We start from the raw sequence: 24686 nt of genomic DNA, 5'->3' as shown, positions 1-24686 counted from the left end.
ATACAGGGTGGGTGCGGCACGCCGCACCCACCCAAAAAAACCTAAACGAACATGATATAGAAGTACCATTTTGTGCATATCTTACTGTTGTGATTTCCAGATCATTGCCGTGGAGGCTTCCAATGTCATAATGGTAGATGTCTGCCACCTAATGCTGTATGTGATGCTACTAAAGACTGTCCTGGAAATAGCTGGGAGGATGAACCGCTCTCATGCCGTATGTATTTGAATTAGTCTTCTTTTTATGCGTAGTTTTACCATTATTTGAACATTAAGATGGACGTTTCGTATTATATTGAATTCACATTACATTAGAGAACATCGTAAGTAGTTAGTGGCCCTGAAATGTTAAGAAATGCAATACAGGCGCCATAAGATTCCGGTGAGTGTAGGGCAATAGCCTACTATTAAAGAAATCCATTTGCAACACGGGACCCACCCACTACGAATCATCTAATCTGCAGTTGAATTTAAACGTAACATTTTTAAACTGTAAATTCTGGCAATTTCTGGTAGATCCAAAGTTTACTATTTACCTGACATTGAGAAGTGATATGTTCTGATCATTTTTGTAGATGAAATTTAACAAATGATCTTAAGTGTCAAAAGAAAGCAAACACAACTTCTATTTTACTGTCAGCCTTTGGGTCATGCGATAGGAAATTCTTTATAATCCAATCTCGCTGCCAAAGAGATTGTGATGGTGAAATAATTGAAATGCAATTTATCATGGTTAAGTAAGAAAGTGTGGATACATTTTTGGTTTGATTCCAAAATCATGTAAATGAATTTTTCTTTATGATTAATACAGCATATAATCAGCCCGGTTTCACCTGTAATGACGATGAGATCCAGTGCAACAACGGCGCATGTGCTGATAGTAAATATCTATGTTTGTACGATTTTGACGAGTTTGGACTTCAACGTGGTTGTCGGGATGTCACTCATTTAAGATATTGCGGTGAGACACAAGCAAACACAAAGCAAAGAAACATATTTAGTAGTCATATTCATACCATAGTAATAGTACTCGTAATTTGTGACGTTATTATACTCGGGCGGGCGGGTTAGTGTAGTGGTCTTCTCACTCGCTTCTCACCACTGTGGCTGGGGTTCAATTCCCCGCGGCGCCACATGTGAGTTTGGTTGCCGATCCATGCTCGTCCTCGCAGGTTTTTCTCCGGGTGCTCCGGTTTTCCTCCTGCATCTAAAATCGGACCTCTTCCCATATCCCTGTCCCATCATATCCGGATGGCGTCCCTTAAATTTAGTAGCCTCTGAGCACTATTGGGATTAGCCTGGCTTCGGCCGAATGTTATAAATATAAATAAATAACTCGTACTTATGGCAAAGTACTTGTACTCACAACCAAGTATTCATAAGAAAGTAATCACACTACAAGTCCCGTATTAACACCATCAATCTAGCCATATAATAATATCTTTTAAAAACGCAAACCCACAGCAAAAAAACAAAATAAATCAATATAATCGTTTATTGAGAAATTGGGCTTTTCTGTTATCGTTTTACACTTACAGAGTTTTATAGTTACCTAGTAGTATTCTGTAGTGTATTATTATATAGTCCTATATTTCTAGTAGCAAACAGTGAGTGTATGTAGGAATAATGTAAGAGTGCGCAGTACTGAAAACGATATTAATGTGGTTTTTTAAAACCTGTTGCCTCATTCATTTATTTCAGAACATTTTTCTTGTGGAGCCTTTACGTTTAAATGTCCCGGATCGTATTGTATACCACTACGTAGACGATGTGATGGTGTCAATGATTGTCCTGATGCACAGGATGAATATGGATGTGGTAAGGAGTCGTATACGCTTACAGTCTTAATTCCCGATATGAAAGGCAATAGAGCGTTTCATATTGAATATATCTCAAACCCTTAAATGTGAATACGAAAGATTGTTTTGTAAATTTTGATATGATTCAAATGCATTATGTTTTCAACGGAAATATCAAAAAGCAGCCCAAATGTGTATCGTACACTTTGATACCCCAATCGTGCCAAAATTGTTTTGTTTTTTAATCTTTAAAACACGTCAATATTGTTTAGGCAGAAAACAAGATACAACGTAGGCAAAAGCCGAAATACAATGTATAAACAGACCGTCACGAAATTCATGGATTATGAAATACATATATTGTGCGCATACAAAGCAATGTTTTAAAAATCAAATCTGTACTTTGACACTTTGACAAATGATGACTCTTTGAAAAAAGATGCAGATTCCAAAGCTGCAATTGTAAAGCTACTTAAACCACCTTCATGAATGGATATGGACCACAAGGCACTCTACAAACAATCCAACAATTTCAATGGGTTTAGTTAATTAGTTTCATCGTTTTCATTAAAGAATACAAATGATACAAATGGGCTATTAGAAATTATTGGGCTTCTTTTTTTCTAAATTTCACTTGGAAAAAGTTTCACAAAATGAGGTATTTACTCTTTGTGATGTCTTTCGGAAAAAGGTTTCATATACCAGAAACAGTAAACTGCAATCAATATGTACATCTAGGGAATATAATATTATAACTCTTGCGATTATTCTGTTCTGGATTCTCTTTCTATCTAGGTAATTTCAGCTGTGATGGTGCATATCGATGTCATGGAGCCAGTTATTGTATTACAACAAACCAGCTGTGTGATGGTGCCAAAGACTGCCCTCATGGAGATGATGAGTTTTTCTGTCGTAAGTCGTCTTGCAGGGAACGAGTTTATTATGTTTTCAAATTGTGTATTTGAAGTAAATATTTCAAAGTAAACAGTGGGTATGTAATTAGGCGACAGCATATTTGAAATGGATCATGATAGTCTACATAGGAAAAGAAATATAACCTATTTAGGAAAGTAAACTTAAATGATACGGATGATCGAGGATAGGTTTGGATGATTGTCAAACCTATGGTAACATAATTCATTATTGTTCTTGCAGAAATTCAATGTCCATCATCTTGCAACTGCACAGGGCTGACATTTAATTGCAAAGGCGAGGAGTGGAATCCAACTGCAGCAGCAAAGATTCCCGCCAAAATCAGAATGCTGTAAGGTGCCATTAAATAATGATAATTTAAAGGAAATTTTTGAGTATATTATGTATACCGTATCAGCTTTGCTGCACTTTTAAAAGATTATTTTATGCCTTAATATTTGTCAAGAAAGTCATGCATATAAGAAAACCATAACTAAAGCCAATAGGTAACCAAAAAAGTTAATTCATACATAAATGTAAATATAACCAATCATAGGGGTTGGGATTCATATCAAATTTCTTCATCTTTGATTTCAGTTCTATTAATGGAATTTCTAAAACGAGATATCGACGATATGTGAATAATATGACGACGATAGAAATGGTGTTACATATAGAGCTTCAAGCGTTTCCATTTTTACTTACACTGTGAGTAGAGTGTGTATTATAATGAGTGTATTATACAAATATCATATTTTTCTAGGTCATCGTGCTAGAAATAAATCTAATTTAACTCATTTTTAATGTGTAATGTAGTTATTAACAGTGAAATTTAAAACTTTTGAAATTTTTGCATTATGATAGTAAAAAAGACTGTGCCATTTGAGCGTAATAATTTGTTTTTGCTGTGCTAAGTCTGATAAGACAACAAAAAGAACTCGATTTGTCGGATGGACATACACTTTGCGTGGTTAGATCTTTTCTATAATTCAAGTGGAACATTACACGTGGTATTTTTTTTAAAGATACCGTAGTTGATTAATTTAAAGTATACCGTAACTAATTCACCACATATTTTCTACTTTGTTTTAAAGTGATATAGCTAACAATGGTATTTCGAGCCTTACGCCAGGGATGTTTGACAACCTACGCAACCTGCAGAAATTGTAAGATATTATTAAATAAGCAACTGTTGATGGTGAAAAATGAATTAAGAGTGGAAACAAGCCATTAACAGTCTGCACGAAATACTCAACGAACGAAGTTGCATAAAAGCATTTTTATTTTAATGTTAAAACAGTCTTTATAATTAGCGAATTACCTTTAATCTTAACCACAACGGATATAACGACTTAAACATATCAGAAAACCCGGTCAATATTTCAGTTACCTAAATGCTAAATATAACTATTCATAAACCGAACTTTTACTATTTTAACCAGTCGGTCCGGGCAGAAACATGCCTGGGTCCTGATTGGACCAGGCCAAGCAAAGTCAAGGCAAGCGGAAAAGCTTATAATAAGCATGCTGGCCTGTAATAAGAAAATAATAAAGTAACAGAATTGAAGAAAAATAGAAGTAATCAGAAAGGCCACTCCCAACAAATAAAGTGTACAATTTTCTTGCTTATTTCAGAGATCTTTCCTACAACGAAATTGAAGTTCTCAGAAGTGATACTTTCAGGGGGCTAGATAGATTGCGCCAGTTGTGAGTATCATATAATATGAATATAAACTATGAAAATTGGATATCAGTTGTTTGATTATCAACAACTTCCTTCACCCAATGGAATTTGGGGAGCTGCACAGATAATTGGTGGATGTTACGGATCTATGTGCGGATAGGTTTGCAGCGCTTTGAACACTACGAGATCTGTGATAAGGCGCTATATAAATACCGAAATTCATTATTATTTATTTATTATTTATTTAAACTACTGACAAAGAATTATAATATTGTCACGCAAAACAATATTTTCTTTTGAGTACATGTAATGCTTCTTATTTTTTTAATTTGCAGAAATCTTCATGGCAACCCAATTGTTTCACTAGATCCGGGAACCTTCAAGCATCTGTCATTCCTACCAAAGTTGTAAGATTATTATGTTTCATTTTCTTTGATTTATGTGCTTAGGCAACTGAAACATCAATAACCAATTTGAGTGATTTGAATTGATGATGATATGGTTGAAGGTGATCGTGCCAATGATGACATGACGATGGTGGTGCCGTCATCATGGTAATAATGATGGTGATGATGATGATGATCATAACAAGTAGTTTTTTTTCTTCTCTTTCCCACAACAGAAACCTCAGTAATCTGCATATTGAAGAATTAAAGGAGCATACTTTCATCGGCATGCCCGCCCTGACATACCTGTAAGTATATATAAACTAGATTTCGCGGTTCTCGGGTTGGGTGGTTCTTGTGACTATCTCTAATTACCCAACACCCGTTACCCATAGGCCTACTTGCCCTGACCTTTGATATAGGCCTACGTCTCTCAATGATCAAGACCCAATTTGACACAATAATCAACTTAGTAGTTTTGTAGCTGTGATGCTTACTTGGCTGTAATCTGGAAACCCATCGTTCGCCTCTTCTCCTGCTACCACATGTGAGCCCACCCCCCAATACCCCGAAATTAGTATCTGGATGTAGGCTGTTACAAAACATGATAAAGTAATAAAATCAATCGGGATAAATGTGAACGAAATTAGGCCTAATATAACGGGTTACAGGTTAGGGTTTAACTACGGAAAAAATATTGCACCACGGAAATAGTCATGTTCTGCTACTAATAGTATAGGCCCCTGCACGTGTGCCGTTTTGAAATATGTGTTGAAAATAGGCATATTGATCCGATGAGAACTGGATGAGATGCACTTGCACGATTAACCACACTGTAATGCTTTTCCGATGCGCGCACTGTACTCCGCGCACACTCCCGTTGATACGCGATAGTGCTCCGCGTGAACGCGAAACGCGCGGACGCAAACGCGATAGCGCGCGGACAGAGAGACGGACGGACGGACGGACACGCCGTTATTAGTATTAAGATGTATTTTTTATATATAAATATATAATGAATATTTAGTAAGAAACAAACAAAATAAAAGTAAAGTCTGTTTTATCATTCGTTAGCCATTTATGAATTGAAAACTTGTCGCAAATGGTCTCTGGGAACAATATTGGGCTATTGACTCAGATGAGGTATGAAAACGTGCAGGACAGGATTTAGTTTCAGCTAGAAATGTGCATGCTCTAAAACGGGGATATTTCCGCTTGTTATGGGTTTGCTTTATAATTGCAGTACATGTAAAGTCTGCACAAAAAGTAACTCAGCTGTTATAAACACGCCTATAGATTCAGAACTAATAATTGTTTTCACAATATTTCAACATAGAGAGAAGGATGATTTATTTACACGCATTTTTATACCCCATTCGTCAAATGTCGTTCAATATTAACAATACAGTAGTGCTTTTACAGAAAAATACCCGAATGTAAGAGTAGCAGTTTACAGCGATCAATGGTTACAATGCCAGCACTGTAACACGTAAAGCCCGCCATTATCTTCGCGCTTACTTCAAATCAATACAAATAACTGCAACTTTTAAATTGGGGTATTTTTCTTTCAAAACACTGCTGTATTGTCAATATTGAACAAAATTGGGCAAATGGGGTATCAAAATGCGCGTAACTAAACCATCCTTCTTTTTACGTTGAAATATTGTAAAACCAATTATTAGTTCTGAATCTATAGGCGTATTTATAACAGCTGAGTTACTTTTTGTGCAGGCTTTATAATGCTTGAACACATGAGACCCTAGCGTTAATTGTTACACCGCGACTGCGCGATTTTAATGAATCATTCAAATCCTGTCGAACCCTCAATCACTTGAAATCACAGCCTACTCGACCTATTTTAAAGTGATTAATATTTTATATTAAGCGGGTTTAATGACTGATCAGACAACTGCCAAAGCAGGGACTTTATGATTATATCGGTTGAAAGTTGTCCGTGAAATTTCATTTTATGAAATAGAATGATTAGATTAGTTTTTACACGTTTGAAAGCAACTTTTGAAGAAATGCGTTTATTGTAATCCTGATATAGCAATTTGCTTGAAGTGGCGATTCTACTTTTATACCCCAAGGAAAATCATCACTTGGATGTACTTCAAAACGGCATGATTCCCAAATGCTACGTACTGTAAAATATATAAATTTGCTTATACAAAAGTGGTTTAATTATATTGTGAACATATAGAGTCGTTGTATTTCATAACATTTGTCTTCATTGCAGGGACATCCGTAACAATAGAATTTCAAGTATTGAATCTCGAACGTTTGAAGGGTTGAATGCAACAGAGATATTGTAAGTATTCAAAATAGAGGGTTCATTCACTGAACTGATTATTTTATTGATATTTTTCATTAAATTTTCAAGCAAATTACAATTCACAAATTGCCATTTTCAGCATTTTATCTAAATTGCCGTGTTACTATTTTTTGTTAACAATGTTCTTTTTCAGAGACTTGAGAGAGAATGATATAAGTACATTCGATGAAAAAATGTTTGCTGGTTTGAATTCATTGAAGTCTTTGTAAGTAGCATTAAGTAAATGAGAGTAAACACAATATTTAGACGTTTTCATTTCATTATTTTAAAATGTAATCTAATAGTCTCTATACGGAATTATAAATGAGCGCAGTATCGGTGTGCTTTAGATTTTTCGGTTGAATTCATGTATAAGACATGAATTCAACCGCATAAGTCAGTTATTACGTCATCACCATTTGTGTTTATCGGAGTATAATTTAAGATGCTAGTAGCAAAAGGCTATGAAATAATGAGTTGCATTTTCTAGATAAACAGTATAGTACTACACGATGAAATGGTCATAACGATTGGATGAGCTCGACATTTATAATTATATAACATGAAAAAGTGGTGTATCGATAAGAAAGATTCCATATTAATGTTCCATTTTCTTATTGCTTCCAAAGGAGCACCGATGAATACCTGTTTTGTTGTGTCGTGGGCGATATCAAACACTGTGAACCGGAACCGGACCAATTTTCTTCGTGTTCCGATCTTATCCGTAACCCAGTTCTTCGTGCCTTCATGTGGATCCTTGGCATGAGTGCCTTCGTTGGCAACATCTTTGTCATTATCTGGCGGCTTAAAACAAAGGAACGGTTTAGAGTTCAAGCTTCATTAATTTTAAACCTTGCTATATCTGACTGCCTTATGGGAATATACATGATTATCATAGCAGGTGCTGATGTTTATTTTCGTGAAGTTTACATTTATCACGCAGAACAATGGAAAAACGGAGTAACATGTGGTTTTGCTGGATTCCTTTCAGTTTTATCGAGTGAAGCATCTGTGTATACCTTAACTGTTATCAGCGTGGATCGCTTTATTTGTATTATGTTTCCATTTAGCCAAAAGAAAATCACAACTAAATCAGTTCGGATAATTATTGCCATTGGATGGATTCTATCTATTTTACTTAGTTTAATTCCAGCCATGCCTTTCCTGAGTTACTTTGGAGAAGGATTCTACGGTCGTTCAAGTGTATGTCTTGCATTACCTTTGACACCAGAAAGAACTCCAGGTTGGGAATACTCTGTAGCTGTGTTCTTAGCTCTCAACTTTCTTAGTTTCGTCATTATTTCAATATGTTATATTTGTATTTATATTGTAGCAAAGCGTTCATCAGCTAAAGTGCGCAATTCGAATCGAGGACTAGGGAAAGAAATCAAACTAGCAACAAAAACCATGTTGATCGTGGCGACTGATATGTTTTGCTGGCTGCCCATTGTACTTATGGGGATTCTTTCATTAACTGGCGCAGCGGTGATACCACCGACAGTTTATGCCTGGATTGCTGTTTTTGTATTGCCAATTAATTCATCCCTCAACCCATATTTATACACCATATCATCGCTGGACCTGAAAGACAAGATTTCAGAATTATCATACAGTGGCAACAAATCTTGTCCACATTGTAAGCATAGGAACAGCAGCAAAAGTGACAACTATTCCATGGACACATATAAAGCTGCAGTAGTTACTAACACTACGCAGACAAGTACACCCAGTAAGTATCTCATAAATTTCTTGTTTAACTATTTTAGTCTTAACTTGCATTGAATAGATTCATCAGGTTTGTTTATCTTATCAAATATAAATTTTGGAATTTGTGCTTGTCAAAACCAAGTGACTTTTATTCACTACAATATTCCGTACTTCTGGTACTTCTGATAGTGTCTTATGATCCACTATCCCGGAAAATGCCACCCTCTTTGTTCAGGGTCTGGGTCCGTCTTATGTCCATGGCAGTGGTAATAACATCCAAAAAGTATATTTTAATCTTGGTAACAAATGTACTAACCTCCCATCAGACTTGCAAACCAAGTTTTATTGTACTGTGTGCTTTAATATAATCTTTTAAATCCTACTTTGTAATCACTCACTTAAAGGAGTATCCTAGCATCATCTTTTTATGACATTTTCAGTAGATATCCACGAAAAAAAAGCTTATTCCTAAAATTTCAGTTGATTCCGATTTTGCGTTTGCGAATTATGCATGATTATGTGTATTACGCTGCTCCGTAGACAATGTGTTGTAATGTCGTTCAATTCAAATTTCACGATATCTTTGCTAAACGAAATAATCTGCAAGAATTTTTTTGTATATAAACATTATGTAGCGAAAGGTTTCCAGTGATATAAAAAGGATATATAGGGGGATGATGCTGTGGATCACGAAACGCCCTTTTAAATGAGTGATTTGTAGTTTATGAGAGAGCGTTGCCATCATTTGAAAAATGCTTTCCTACGGATTGGTTATAATGGTTAAAGATTAATTAAACACCTTTAACATAACTCTCCTCAATGGGACCAAGTTTAAAAATGGTGAAAAGACAGAGGAAAGTATATTTCAACTTTGGCGCCTGTTTTACGTTTAGAAACGTGTGTTGTTAGATTACTAAAAGATATTATTAAAAACAAATGTCATATGAACCAGAGAACAGTACATAATATTATTGGGGTACTAGACTAGTTCACAACGCAAACTTAAAAATACGGGACACGTCATTTATCGGTATGACATTTTCGTATTGGTGCTGCCCTATAATACGGTATGGGTTCCCTGTACTAGTGCTAGACCCCGGGGGGGCACATCAAATATTTTTGGTGGGTATGCTCCCCCGGAATTTTGAGGTGGTGGGTCTTTGGGAGCTGATGGCGTACCGGTAAAAGGGGTCTTTCGGAGCTGTGAACCGGGCTGTGAACAAGTAAAATGGGGTCTTTTGGAGCTGCGAAAAGTCAAAATCAAGGGTCTTTCTTGGCTTTTTGGTTGAAAATCGCCTGAAAAAACAAGAAATAGCAAGGAATTAGCAATTTTTGGGTCTTTTAGAGCTGAAATGATCAAAATCAAAGGTCTTTCGGAGCTGTATTTTGGTCAAATATCGGGGGTCTTTCGGAGCTGCGAAACCCAAAAAGGGGGGTCTTTCCGGGGAGCATATCCGTATGGTCATTTGTGTTGAGTGCCCCCCCCCCCGGGTGCTAGACCAACATGGGGGATTGGACTACCACGGTTTGTTCATACCTTGAAGGAAATATATCATATATATTTCACTACGATTTATATAAGAGAAAATAAAACATACTGAGGTTTCTTTAGATGACAAACTCTCTATTGTGATTGGGTAAAGTACCTTTCAGGTATTTTTGTTTCCTTTCCTGAGATCCTTTCATGTCTTGTTTCTCTATGCAGTGTTATCATCAGACACTACGGATCTTTCATCACTGCCCGCACATGGACGCTTCATTTTATCTCAATTGAAACCAGTCACGAACGACGTGTTACTAACCATGGCCGATGTAGAATGCATAGAAACGGATCTCAAACATACCCTCGCTAGACTGCATGAAACTGGTATTTACCATGGCAATATAACAGAGGAATTTATCATTATTGAAAAACAGGTATGTATTCACTAGGAGAAATTTTTCTGTGAAAAATCAGACTGGTTGCAAAAGAAATTACAGATTTTTCACAGATTTTTCAACCGAGCACAGATTTTTGTAAGATTGATTTACCCTTGCCAAGGTCGGATTCATCACAAGGCCAGATGGGCTCGAAACCCTATGTGTAATTTTAATTTTAAATAAAACACTTGAACAGGTGGATTAATTGTGGAAATGACAACCACGATCATGTTTCAAGCATTATCATTAATAAATTTCTTTAAAAGAATTATATTGTGTATGATGACAAATGACCTATTTACAATAGTTGAATTCAGAAAATTGGCAATAAGATACAATTCGCGCGTTAAAGAAATGAAAGAGAAACTAATTATTTTGAGAAGATATAATGAAATTATCCCTGAACATTTATGAGCAACATGCAGTTGTAATATCATTAAAGGCATGGAAGAATGTGTTTAGAACGGTAACACAAACAGAAGGATATATTGTTTTCAGTAGTATATATCAACTGGGTGACTGTATTATGTGATAAATATTTGGTTGCCTTAACAATGAACACAGTATGAGTGAATCATCAAGTAGTTGTAAACAGGAAATGTTAGGAATCTTTCTGGAACCTATTTTTTGTCAGTGTGAATCCCCCAGACTTAATGACCTGCTGAATTGTTTTATGTAGAATATGATCTGTACATACCTACCTGGATCATGTAGATTGTGTTTATTATTTCACTTCACAGAAAGTATGTGATCAATGGCATGGCTTTCTCATTTTGCCTCACAAATCAGTTGATGACATCGAACCAGAAGACGGTGGCATAACAGAAAATCTGGACATGATGATATTAGAAGACATCCAACAACTGCGCAGGGTATTGGACATGCTAATTGCCTTGACGGGTGATTGTGAAATTTTTATCAACAATCAAGCTGGTTTTAATGTTAATGATAACGGACCAACTAAATTATAAAATGAGAGGATTCTTATATTCAGCCCTATACAGAGTGTCCCAGAATGATCTATACTGGGAAAGATGGAATTTTTTAGGTATGAAGGGCATGTTGAATGGTCATATTGTTTTGCATTTTAAGTTCTACATATATTTAGCTTTCTCAGATTTTTTAGATTTTAAAAATTGGACGTTTCTAGTAGAAGTTATAGAAGATTGCGTAAAAATGGTGAATTATAAGTTTTGACAACGCAACCTATTTTGAAAATCTGTAACATTACTAACCGTTCAGCACAAAGTTATTTGGAAAAAGTTATGCAGGTATTTTAGTTGTGCCCTGTTCATATTTCCACTAAATACCCGATATCTATCTATTATTTATGACGTTACGAAGCAATCATTATATGGAATTAAGGATTTGTGGCCTAATCCCATTCTCTCTTTGGCGGTAGTTTTAAATATAGTTATTGTGGTGTGAGGTCCATGTCATTTGAAATGCTTGCAGAGATCAAACTGGTTGTGGTACAGAAAAGACGGCTCCTCAATTTACTGTACAGTAGCGTGGATTTCTTTCAAAAACTTACGCAAAGAAGATTCATTAGACGATAGTGTATAACGTAAAGTTTGACGAGCACGGAACTGTCATCGGCAGAGTGAAGCTTCAGGTGCTCGTAAGACTGTAAGAACTAGAGCGAACATTGCAGCTGTCCGGCAAGCTTTCAGGCGCAACCCCAACAGTAGTTGTCGTCGAAATGCTGTGCCAAACATCCCACGTTCTTCATTTAATCGTATCGTGCCATTTTTCAAAGGTATGCGAGTCGTTTTTCATCGATTTTACATTATTGCATGACACGCCAAAACAAATAAAGGTAGCGTGCTGAAATTAACAGAATAAGTAGGAGACATTAATTATTGGTAAATTATGCTTTACAAATCCACTTGATTACTCAAGTGGATTTGTAAAGCATAATTTACCAATAATTGATATCTACAATCCTGATGAACTTATTCAAGAAGTAGGAGACATGTCCAACATTATAATGCTGGTATCACAAATAGATACACTGCCCGTCTTCTATTTTTAGTTATTTTTGCAAACACGGTACAAATCATTCTGGGACACCCTGTACATACGCCCTAATTTTGGTAAGGGTGTAAGCTTACTTCATTTACATCTTATTTCCTTTTATCTTTGGTCAATTTTTTTTCAATTACCCCATATGGTAAAAGAACGTAACCTGTACAGACAATGATAGGACGAGCTTTCTTTTGCTGAGGTGCATGTAATACATGGACAGTGCCATACAGCTAACGGGACAGCTAAAGTGCCATACAGCTAACGGGACAGCTAATGGCAATTATTGTAATCTCTATGTATGGTACAACCTTTTAGGCATAGTGGAGGTACACAACCATTGACAATCTTATTCCTTGGGACCAGAGGACCAGGAGGATATTTTATAACTTGATTAACGTATTTCAAAAATGTAATTCCCTTGTGTGACTTTTGACATCAATAACTCAATTTGTCAAGAGTGCCCTCATGGCTCCCAACAGAATGTAAAACTACATACCCTCCTCTATTACCTGAAGCAACGAAAACTGCATTAGTACGCAACTTCAAGGTCATACTGTGTCGTCAATGATCTTTAAATTAATTATTCGTAATGTAAATACTTTTACCATGGTCTTTCAATGTACAATGGCCTTTTCTGTTACTATCTCGGGTGGGTTATTAATGGGTTCGCAAGTTCTAGATTCCCACTAGTATACATTTTAAAATCAATCGAGTGACATGAAAGAAATTACCAAAGAGACTTGTAATCTAACTTGTGTTACACACCGGGCCAATTGACAATGTCGTTGTGTTTGGCCACAATAGCTATTATGTAAGAAAAGATTTTGAAAGTTGCACTTTGGTCCATTCAACCCTCAAATAACACAGTAGGCCTGACCTGTACTGTATCTGCACGCTTTGTGAACATTACACGTTTTTAATTTGTCAAAACCAATCGAAGAAACTTACTTTTTTTCTTGCTGACAGTTTTGTCAGTGAACCAATGACTTCTTTCAAATTTTATTGTTGAGATGATCCACAGCTGATGACTGCCGAGAAGTTATGTCACTTCCTGTGCCAATGTTAGAGTTGATTTTAATCTCCAACAGTGAACGTATATTTTAGAAGCTTGTAGATTTATTGGTAACTCCATCAAACTCATGATTTATAGAAAAAAAAACCCACACAGACCTGGATTTGCCTAAATTCACAAAGTGTTTCAATTAAACAAGACAACAAATAAACACAGATCCCGACCGACACACAACCCAACCTGAAAAATAGCAAGGGAATGTGATGCTGGGGAAACGATTGAGCATCAGTATTGATCTCCTGTACGTTTGTACTTGCGTAATATTTGTTTGTGAGTATTGTATACTTCAACTGCTCACATTAGACCCAGTTTTTACCACCGTTTATTAGTGGGAGCGGGTAGCCTAATGAATAGAGCATCCGTCTAGAGATCGGAAAGTAGTGGGTTCGAATCCCATGCCGGCACATTCCCTTGCTTTTTTTCAAGTTCTGATATGTGCCGGTCGGGACTCGTGTTATTTGCTGTCTTGTTTAATTGTAACACTTTGGGTTGTTAAGCTGTTCTTTCTTTTCTATTAGTTATATTCAGTTTCCTCTTGTAGCAATCGTTCCCCATTGTGTTTATTTGTTCTTGTGCTAGATGCGCAGCCCCATTACCTACTTTATCTTCCCAAGCGTAGAATTTGGAAGCAAAATATAATGTAATATATTTCGGCATTTCTCTCCTTTTAGAATCACTGGAGCTCAATTAGATGGGTATCGATGAGGTATTTATTAATATATAAGGAAATGGTATATTTGATAAAAAATAAATATCTGATCAGAACTGGATACCAGATATTTCATCTAATTCAAGGCTCATCGTTTATAGATAGATCAAATTATACTGCGCCCAGAAAGTATCCTTACACTTGGAAAATAAATACTAATTTTAAAACTAAACCGCATTATGACACCCCATTGAATTCAATGTGACCTCCAGAAGTAAAGTTACAAGACGAAGGTCCTTGATTAGACGAAGGTCCAGTTTTAAAAGTGACAAACTGCCCTATACACGTCTGATCGAAGCATGCGACAACAATGTAAAGCCATTATGGACAATAATTGGTGGCCACACAAGATAATTGATGGTATCAAAAGAACTTAAACAAAAGGAATTAAAGAAAACTTGACTGAAGAAACTGTGTTGTCTCTTTATTGCGCATGTTGGAATCTTTTCGCCTTGTATAGGCCAGTTTGTCACTTTTAAAACTGGACCCTCGTCCAATCAAATGATTGCAATGTTACTTTTGGGGGTCACATTGGATTCAATGGGGTGTCATAATATGCAGGATTAGATAGTGCGTCTATAAAAAAAATGTATCCAAATATGGTTTAGTTTTAAAATTATAATTTTTTTTCAAGTGTAAGAATACTCTCTGGGCGCAGTATATTTTGATTTAAAGTAGAAAAGGTTCTTTTTCAGATCCAATTATTCTGAAAAAGAACCTTTTCTACTTTAATTGAACTATGAACGATCCTGATGAATCTGTTTCAATATTTACAATCGCAAATTTCCAATTTGCGAGTGTTCTGTTTTTGGTCAGTTCTTCTTTCTTTCTTTCTTTCTTTCTTTCTTTCTTCTGTCAAACTTTTAACGAGCCATTGTAGCCATATGCTTTAGGCCAATGTAACCATATTTGGTCACAAGGACCATTGGGTAGGGGCACAAATGTTACATGACCAACTCGAGGTCAAAGGTCATCCAAAGGTCATTATGGCCAAAATGTGATTTTCACTAAAATGCTTCTTCTTCCACAAATTACATAATACAATGACGTCACTTGCATACCTGCATCGCCTTTAGCCAGTGTCTAAAAGTTGTACAAAGAATTGGGGTCAAAGGTCATTAAGGGGTAAAATCTTACAATTGCATTATCTCGACATCCATAAGGGATATGGGGCTCAAACTCGTTAACAACAAATATCATGACCAGGGGAACATTTTACAGGGGTCAGGTCAAAGGTCAGCAGAGGTCATATTTTAGAAATGCATTTTCTGTACATCTGTAAGGGTACGGGACTCACACTCTGTGACAACAAACTTGATGACCAGGGGAATATATTGGAACACTTTGCAGGGGTCAGGTTAAAGGTTATCTGGGGTCAAATCTTATAATTTCTTTTTCTGGACATCTGTAAGGGGTATGGGGCTCAAACTCAGTGATAACAGATCTCATGACCAGGGAACATTTTGCAGGGGTCAGGTCAAAGGTCATGCAGAGGTCAAATTTTAGAAATGCATTTTTGGACATCTGCAATGGGTACGAGGCTCAATTTTGATGACAACAAACCTCGTGACCTGTTAAACATTAAGGTTAAAGGTCAGATCAAAAGGTCATTAAAGGGTTACATGCCTGGCGATTGTCTGCGCTCTGTGAGCGCAAATTATCTCTAGTTTGATTTGTATTGTTGAACTGTATGTAAGATTACTCCAAATGGATTAGGGCAATAGCCCGGTTGAGACGGGAACTGGTAGGAGAGAAGGGCTTAAAGATTATGTTAGGTTTGTGACAGTGGTGAGGTTGAAGATGAAATGATGCATTTTCTTTCTTTTTGCGACACTGGATATCGAAAATTAAAAACACCCTGATGTAAATATAATAATATTTGCACCATGCAATTAATGTAAGAAATAACATTTGGAAAAATTAATCGTCTTTAAACAGTTCTTTTTGTACTTTCTCTGTAGTTGTTTGTATTTTAATATAATTGTATGTGATTGGCCAAAGGCCTTAAATTACACTTTAAATAAAACTTTCCATTTGGAGAGACTAATATGAACTTCATTGGCTCCCTGTGAAGCAGAGAATTTTATATAAGATCATGCTCTATGTGTTCAAATGTCTGCATGGATATGGACCAAATTATCTCATTGAATCAATTTCATTGTACAACCAAACTCGTCTCGGCTTGCGTTCTGCAACAGACACTACACGTCTCTCTGTACCAAAATTCAACCCTAAAGGCCTGCAATCAGCTTTCGACAAGAGTTTTCTCTCACCGCACCTGCACTCTGGAACTCACTTCCATCTGAACTCCGTACTGCTGTTTCTCTGCCAAGTTTCAAAAAGGTCTCAAAACCTTCCTGTTCCCACAATAATCTGGTGGCTTTGTTTCAGTTTTGCTGTTTTATTTTGCCTTTCAAATATTTTGTGTTCCATCTTGGCGCCGTGGTCTTTATGAAATGGCGCCCTATAAATGCCTTGTATGTAATGTAATGTAACGGAACTGAAAGCAAAGTATAATGTATTATATTACCTCTACTAACTCAGTATTCAAAATCGTGCACTGTGATTTGTTGAAACGCGTCACGTGAAATTACAATAAAGTGACCAGGGGTCCATTTTACTTAACTTTACGAAGCTTCCTAAGTCTCGAAATCGTTCGTAACTTCCGAACTAAACTTACTTACGAACGGTATCCTTCGTAAGTAATGTGAATTTACGACAAGGACCCTGAACTATATCTTACCGAATATTTTCGACCAGCTTCTAGCGCCGCCACAGGCAGCAACTTCAGGAAAGAAGAAGCAAGGTTACCAGTCTGATGAAGTGCTGCGTAAAAGCATGAAACTATAACAAGGTATGTCACCAAAAATGGATTTGATAGTATGAATTTCCATCATTATTTCCAACATTATTTGGGTGTAAATGATAATACATTGCCCAAAGATGTTTTGCTTTAGTAGAACTAGATATGGTGATGCGTATACTGATGCATGGCAGTAGACGTAACCGCCCCGGCTGAAATCCAGAAATGACGTTATTTGTTCTGGTGCTGTCACTTCCGGGATTAATTCTTTAAAGTAGGAGGAAGAACATGTCTTTTGCGAAAAAAAAAAAAATGGCGGACAAGAACTAGCCCCTTTCCAGCAAAAATACATCTTTTTTAGCCAATGTGAACGTGGAGTCATTGGCAGATATATTTTATATATCATATTGGACTAACACGTCAGGTATATGATATTTCAATATTAGTAATGAAAAGGAATATTGACCGGTGGAGACCACTCAGGGAGTCGTACCTTATTGAGATATCGAGATATGAAAGGATCCAAAATAGGAATATAAGCCCAGGTCTTATGAAGAGTGTCACCTCGGTGGGGTGGGAAAATTGTTTCTTTACTTTTTCTTTTTCATTTTACACCACTTGGCATTTCGAGATATGAAAAGGACCCAAAATTATTCTGAATATTGACCCAGGTCTAATGGAGAGTGTTACACTTGGTGGGGAAATTATTTTATTATTATTCTTTACTTTGTTCTTTTTTATCTTTCATTTGACACCACTCGGGGGTTATACCTTCTTAGTACATGTATTTTGAGATATGTCCATTTCAGACCAAAAGGTTAGTCAGTCTGTAAGTACCATTTCATGTTTCAGCAAAAACGGGTAAACAAGACAACCTTAGATTTTCAAATTCTGTATAATTCAACGTTCTCGGGTAATGATAGTCCCGTACCTGGTAGGACATTCAAAGTTTTAGTTAATTTTAACCCTGTGCCTGGAAAGACGACCTTGGATTTTGAGATTCTATATCATTCCAAGTTTTTAGTTAATGTTATTAACATTGGATTGCCAAAACCAAACCCAGTGCCTGGTACGACGACCTTATATTTTGAGATTCTGTTTAATTCCAAGTTTTTAGTTAATAATGACCCAGTACCTATCGAGGTAACCTTAGATTTTAAATTTTTTAAATTCTAAGTTTCCAGTTTTGGAGCCAGCTTTTGCATTGCAACAAACAAGTTGTGTGATGGTACGAAAGCTGTGTAATGGCGCCATCATGCACATAATTATGTAGAAGGTGGCATTGCTGTATATTAAACACGCCATCAAAAATAAAAGCATCACCACTATTATATACATTGCACCTTGAGGGGGCAAGCAAAACATCATAAAGCATCATCCACCTGACAGATATAGATGCGTAAACGCCGAAAGCAAATTATAAAGAAATGATAAATCCAGTAAGATGTAGCCTATACTTACTAAAAGGTGGGTTTATATAAATACTACAAGAGCTATCCGAATTTATAGTATAAAGGAAAGTAAAGGGAACGGTATTGCATTGAAGCAGTGAAATATAAAACAGGTATATTGCTTAATCCAGTGCAAAAATGGGCTATTCCAGTTAAAATCCGTACAACCTCTATGGAAGACATGACCTTAATCTTCCGCACACGGAGTGAGAACTTCAAATTGAATTATTTGAATGGGTGACTCTATTTTAAATTCACACTACCTGGGTAGACGATTGAGGTCATGTCTTCCATAGGGTGTATGGATTTCAACTGGAATAGCTCGATGTGGTATAACAAGTAAATGAAAGTGCAGCGTAACAATGTCGGGCTTCTGCTGAACGCTAACATGGTGTACGCAGATACCTCGGTCTCAATGAATTTATAAATGAAAAAATGATTGAATGAATGGATTTTTTAGATGCTACCATTCACTTGGAAGAGGTGTCATCAAAACCACTTGCCTCAGTCGCAAGTAAAACCACAGTATCTATTGTGGTATTTGTACTTGTAGATACTACCATTTAGTACTTGGAAGAAGCGTGATCAAAACTACCTGTCTCAGTCGCAAGTAAAACCACAGTATCTATTATGTTATTTGTACTTGTAGATACTACCATTTACTTTCGAGAAGTGTGACCACCTGCCTCAGTGGCAAGTAAAACCACATTATCTGTTATGTTATTTGTACTTGTAGATGCTACCATTTACTTTGGAGAAGTGTGATCAAAACCACCTACCTCAGTCGCAAGTAAAACCAAAGTATCTGTTATGTTATTTGTACTTGTAGATGCTACCATTTACTTTGGAGAAGTGTGATCAAAACCACCTGCCTCAGTCGCTAGTAATAAGGTATTATCTGTTATGCATTTTGACTCGGGAGGGTATTTGCGGCAAACCATTAACTTTTACAAGATTAATTTGTCTCTGTAGGTTCAATGTTCTGTTACACTACTCTCATAGCCATACCATGTTAACTGATGTCTACCTTCGAATGCGGCTTTTACTTTAGATATTTTTGATTATGTACGTTTGAATGAAAATCCCAAGTTTGTCAATTTTCAGAATTTATGGCGTGAGATATTGTCGAACAGAGCCGTACCACGTTTTCCGCTATGGAAACTTCTATCTCACAAAATGCTGTTTTCAAGTCAGCCCTAGTTTTAATATTAAGTTAAGAATAGATTTTGATCCGATTTACCCGATATATCCTCTACGTTGTATGCGGGAGTTGGTGCATTCTTCAGTGAGACTCTTTTTTAAACTTCATCGAAGATTTTCTCTCTGTTCATTTTAACGTGAAATGACGATTTTCGAATTTTTTTATTTCTCGGTCCAATTCCGATTTTCTGCATCATTTCGTGCAGATTTGCGTTTGTGAATTTAAAAAAGTTCATTTCTAAAAAGGAGGCCAATATCAGACAAAATCGGTCTCTAGAATTAAATCTCAAGATTAAGAAGCCAATTTTTGAATAAGTATATTTTGTTTATGTTGTCACAGTGTTTTTATTCGTCTCCCCAATTGTTTTCACCAAATCTGTGCTTATATTTAGATTTCCCGGCTCTTTGTTTTTCTAAAAATGTTTACATTTGTTTAAATTATCGTTCGTGGATTTCTGAGAGTACACAGCTAGCTGCCATAATTAATTTGCGATCACCATCGATGCATCGTACCTGTCATTACAGGGGGATTTACTGTTCTCAAATTCGTCTATCATAATTATAACATGTTAAAATACATCCCTTGCATGCCTTGAATAATTGGTAATAAAATGCAAGGGATTGGAAACCAATAAAGAATTGGATTCGTGAGGACATAATGTTTCCTCATAATGTAATGTAATGTTTATAGAATATGAGCTGATATTTTAATAAAAGATGGTCGCCAGGAGCAAGATCGCTTTATGAGCGGGTGTTTGGATATGTCGAATATATCGGTTTTTCATCGTCTATTGCCATTTGGTCTAATACCATTTGGTCTAATTCCCGTTTAGTCTATATTCAATTGGTCTATTACCAGAAAGGCTAATTGCCACTTAGTCTAATAATCTTATAGTCTAATGTCTATTTAGTCTAATATTGTTTAGTCTAATAACCGGTATGTCTACTAACCATATAGTCTAATAACCATTTGGTCTAATATTTCTTCAATAACCGTTTGGTCTAATAACCGTTTGGTCTAATAACCGTTAGGTCTAATACTCGTATGGTCTAATAACCAGTTAGTCTAATACAATTTTGTCTATTTATTAATAAACTAAATGCTTGTAAGACTAAAATGGTTTGTAGACCAAATGGATATTAGACCAAATGGCTATTAGACCTATTGGTTATAGACCAAATGGGTAATAGACTAAATGTTTGTTAGACTAAATGATTTTAGACTTAATGGTTATTAGACAAATGGTTATCGCACCAAATGGTTATAGGACCAAATGATTATTGGACGTAGTGGATATAGACCTAATGGGTTTGGACGAAATGGATGTAGACAAAATGGATATTAGACCAAATGGTATTAGACCAAATGGCAAATCCCCTTTTTCATGACTGTATGTACAAACTAAATGTTTGTCATTTTAACCATGCTTGTGTAAGAGTAAGGAAACACAAAATAAATATTGTAAGCAATAGCATTGTTGCAGAAAGGGGTCTAGCAAATATGTATCTAGAAAATATTCCAACATCTGTATGATGTTTGTTGGTGTTTATCAATGTCTGGGAACCGCTGAATGACAATTCTTTCTCTACTTTTCTTCAAGCATATAAGTTCAATTATGAGAAACTACTTGATAGTCAGTGTTGCGGGTGTTTTACTGTTGCCACAGGCGCAAAGGCTACGTTGTTCATTAAATAAATGACGAAACATTGGCAGTACAATAGCAGTTAGATAACATTGTTTTAATATTTTTTGTTAAGAGGTATTTTGAAATGTGTTCGTAATCTTTCCTAGACTCGACATTTTATATAATTTAAACGTTATATTGCTTTTTGGGAAATGTTTGAGCTTGTTACTTGTTTTAATTACTAGTATTTCTTTTGTTGAATAATTTAACACAGAAGAACACATTACAATATATACATTACAGTAAGCATTTAGGCACCATTCCCGCTTACAAAATATAGCTTGTTAAAAACGTTTAAAATAAGAAATGTCTTATATATGGGAACAGGGAAGACCCCTTCAGGAGCCTTTATTATTTCTGATAATTGTTGTTGGCTTCTGGCCATGTCTATACACGTACAGAAACATGCCTTTACGCTTTGGCGCCCTCTCAACACTTATCAAGTTACATCACTCCTTCTATGGCGAATTCGGAAGGGTAAATGGAAAAAAAAGTGACTTAAGCAAGTGGCCTGAACTGACATAGGTCCTTCTCGACATTTGCGCAATTTGTTTCCTAATCTTGATCACTCTGTTTTGGTGTTTCTAGATGTTGGACGAAACAGCAACGCTGTTTGTTCTTGACGTTGCCGTTTATTGATGAGGTGATTGTAGATCTTGTCTTATCCAGCTTCCTTCCTTCACCCAGCGTGTCGTTATGCCTGCTTCTTGGTCTGAGTCGCCGCCCTCTCAACACTTTTCTTTGAGCCCACGTAAAGCTTTTGGCACTTTCCTGATTTGTGTTCTACAAGCCTTGTTCCGAATAAGCGACCGTTTCACCAATTATATTTCGGGACAGCACTGGATCTCATAAATTGCCTCGGCTGTCTGTAATGGGTCGCGTTTGTCCTTGGGGTGCACAAGCAACTTGTGATCAAAACCACCTACCTCAGTCGCAAGTAAAACTACTGGATCTGTTATGTTATTTGTACTTGTAGATACTACCATTTACTTTGGAGAAGTGTGATCAAAACCACCTACCTCAGTCGCAAGTAAAACCATAGTATCGTTTATGTTATTTGTACTTGTAGATACTACCATTTACTTTGGAGAAGTGTGATCAAAACCACCTGCCTCAGTCGCAAGTAAAACCACAGTATCTATTATGTTATTTGTACTTGTAGATACTACCATTTACTTTGGGGAAGTGTGATCAAAACCACCTACCTCAGTCGCAAGTAAAACCATAGTATCTTTTATGTTATTTGTACTTGTAGATACTACCATTTACTTTGGGGAAGTGTGATCAAAACCACCTACCTCAGTCGCAAGTAAAACCACATTATCTTTTATGTTATTTGTACTTGTAGATACTACCATTTACTTTGGGGAAGCGTGATCAAAACCACCTACATCAGTCGCAAGTAAAACTACTTTATCTGTTATGTTATTTGTACTTGTAGATACTACCATTTACTTTGGGGAAGCGTGATCAAAACCACCTACCTCAGTCGCAAGTAAAACCATAGTATCTATTATGTTATTACTTGTAGATACAACCATTTACTTTGGAGAAGGGTGATCAAAACCACCTGCCTCAGTCGTAAGTAATAAGGTATTATCTGTTATTAACGGATACTGTATTAACGGATACTGTATTTAGACGTGGGAGGGCACTTTTGGCAAACCATTTACAATATTCATTAAGTCTTTGTAGGCTAAAGGTTCTGTTACAGCGGTCTCATGTAGTCGTACTATGTTAACACTGTCACTGATGTCTACCCTAGAATACGTCTTAAGCTTCACTTTTTATATTTTTGATTATGTACGTTTAATGAAAATCCCAGGGCTGTCAACTTTTCATAATTACTTGGCGTGAGATATTGTCGAACAGAGATGTACCACGTTTTTCGCTATGGAAACTCCTATCTCACAGGAACTTCGCGGTCGATAAAATGTGCTTTTTTTTCAAGTCAGCCTTCGTTTTAATATCAAGTTAAGAATGGATTTTGATATGATTTACCTGATGTATCCTATACGTTGTATGCAGGAGTTAGTGCATTCTTCAGTGAGCCTCGATCAAAGTGAAAATGTGACTCCTGTTTTAAACATCATCGACGAATTTCTCTCTGTTCATTTTAACGTGAAATGACGAACACAACTAAATTATAATATTTATAACAACTAGAGGTATTACTAAACGCAAAGAGCACTCTAGGGACTGTTTTCTAATGTTTTAATTTCTCGGCCCAATTCCGATTTTCTGCATCATTTCGTGCAGATTTGCGTTTGTGAAATAAAAAAGTTCATGCTGTTGTCAATATTTCCAAAAAGAAAAAGGAGGCCGATATTAGACAATATTATGTTTTGATGAATCCAAGTGTGTGAAAATATTGGATCCAACACATAATATTGATAAAATTGGATGCTTTACGCCCAATATTTATTGGTCTCGCTATGAGTTTTAAAATATTGGACTCGACTGCGTCTCGTCCAATATTTTTTAAACTCATAGCTCGACCAATAAATATGGGCTCAATCGATCCAATTTTATATCAAAAACGGTCCCTAGAATTAAGTCTCAAGATTAAGAAGCCAATTTTTGAATAAGTATATTTTAATTATAAGTATATGTTGTCCTATTTTTTTTTTTTTTCCCCCCAATTTTTTTCACCAAATCTGTGCTTATATTTAGATTTTTCGGCTCTTTGCTTTTCTAAAAATGTTTACTTTGGTATAAATTATCGTTCGTGGATTTCTGAGAGTACACAGCTCCCATATTTGCTTTTCGATAACCATGGATGCATCTATCATAATTATAACATGTGCTCTAAAATACATCCCTTGTATGCCTTGAATAATTGGTAATAAAATGCAAGCTATTGGAAACCAATAAAGAATTGGATTCGTGAGGACATGATGTTTCCTCATAATGTAATATAATGTTTATAGAACATGAGCTGATATTCTAATAAAAGATGGTCGCCAGGAGCAAGTGTTTGGATATGTCGAATATATCGGTTTTTCATGATTGTATG

General features: G+C 36.1%; 1 protein-coding gene across 1 annotated transcript in view; it reads left to right on the top strand.

The window, feature by feature from the left end:
* The window catches only part of LOC140149297 (uncharacterized), a 51420-nt gene extending 38848 nt beyond the window's left edge, over positions 1-12572 (top strand). Inside the window, 15 exon segments of the mRNA XM_072171563.1 lie at positions 101-217; positions 812-961; positions 1702-1818; positions 2595-2711; positions 2955-3063; positions 3309-3419; positions 3806-3877; positions 4347-4418; positions 4731-4802; positions 5018-5089; positions 7021-7092; positions 7250-7321; positions 7725-8824; positions 10508-10719; positions 11463-12572. Coding sequence (XP_072027664.1) covers positions 101-217; positions 812-961; positions 1702-1818; positions 2595-2711; positions 2955-3063; positions 3309-3419; positions 3806-3877; positions 4347-4418; positions 4731-4802; positions 5018-5089; positions 7021-7092; positions 7250-7321; positions 7725-8824; positions 10508-10719; positions 11463-11693 — 2696 coding nt within the window. The 3' untranslated portion in view covers positions 11694-12572.
* The last annotated feature ends 12114 nt before the right edge of the window (positions 12573-24686 follow it).

This window comes from Amphiura filiformis, chromosome 3, assembly GCF_039555335.1.
Source record: "Amphiura filiformis chromosome 3, Afil_fr2py, whole genome shotgun sequence".
Classification (NCBI taxonomy): Eukaryota; Metazoa; Echinodermata; class Ophiuroidea; order Amphilepidida; family Amphiuridae; genus Amphiura; species Amphiura filiformis.
Note: the sequence above shows the minus strand (reverse complement) of the source record. Positions and strands in the feature narration are given on the sequence as shown.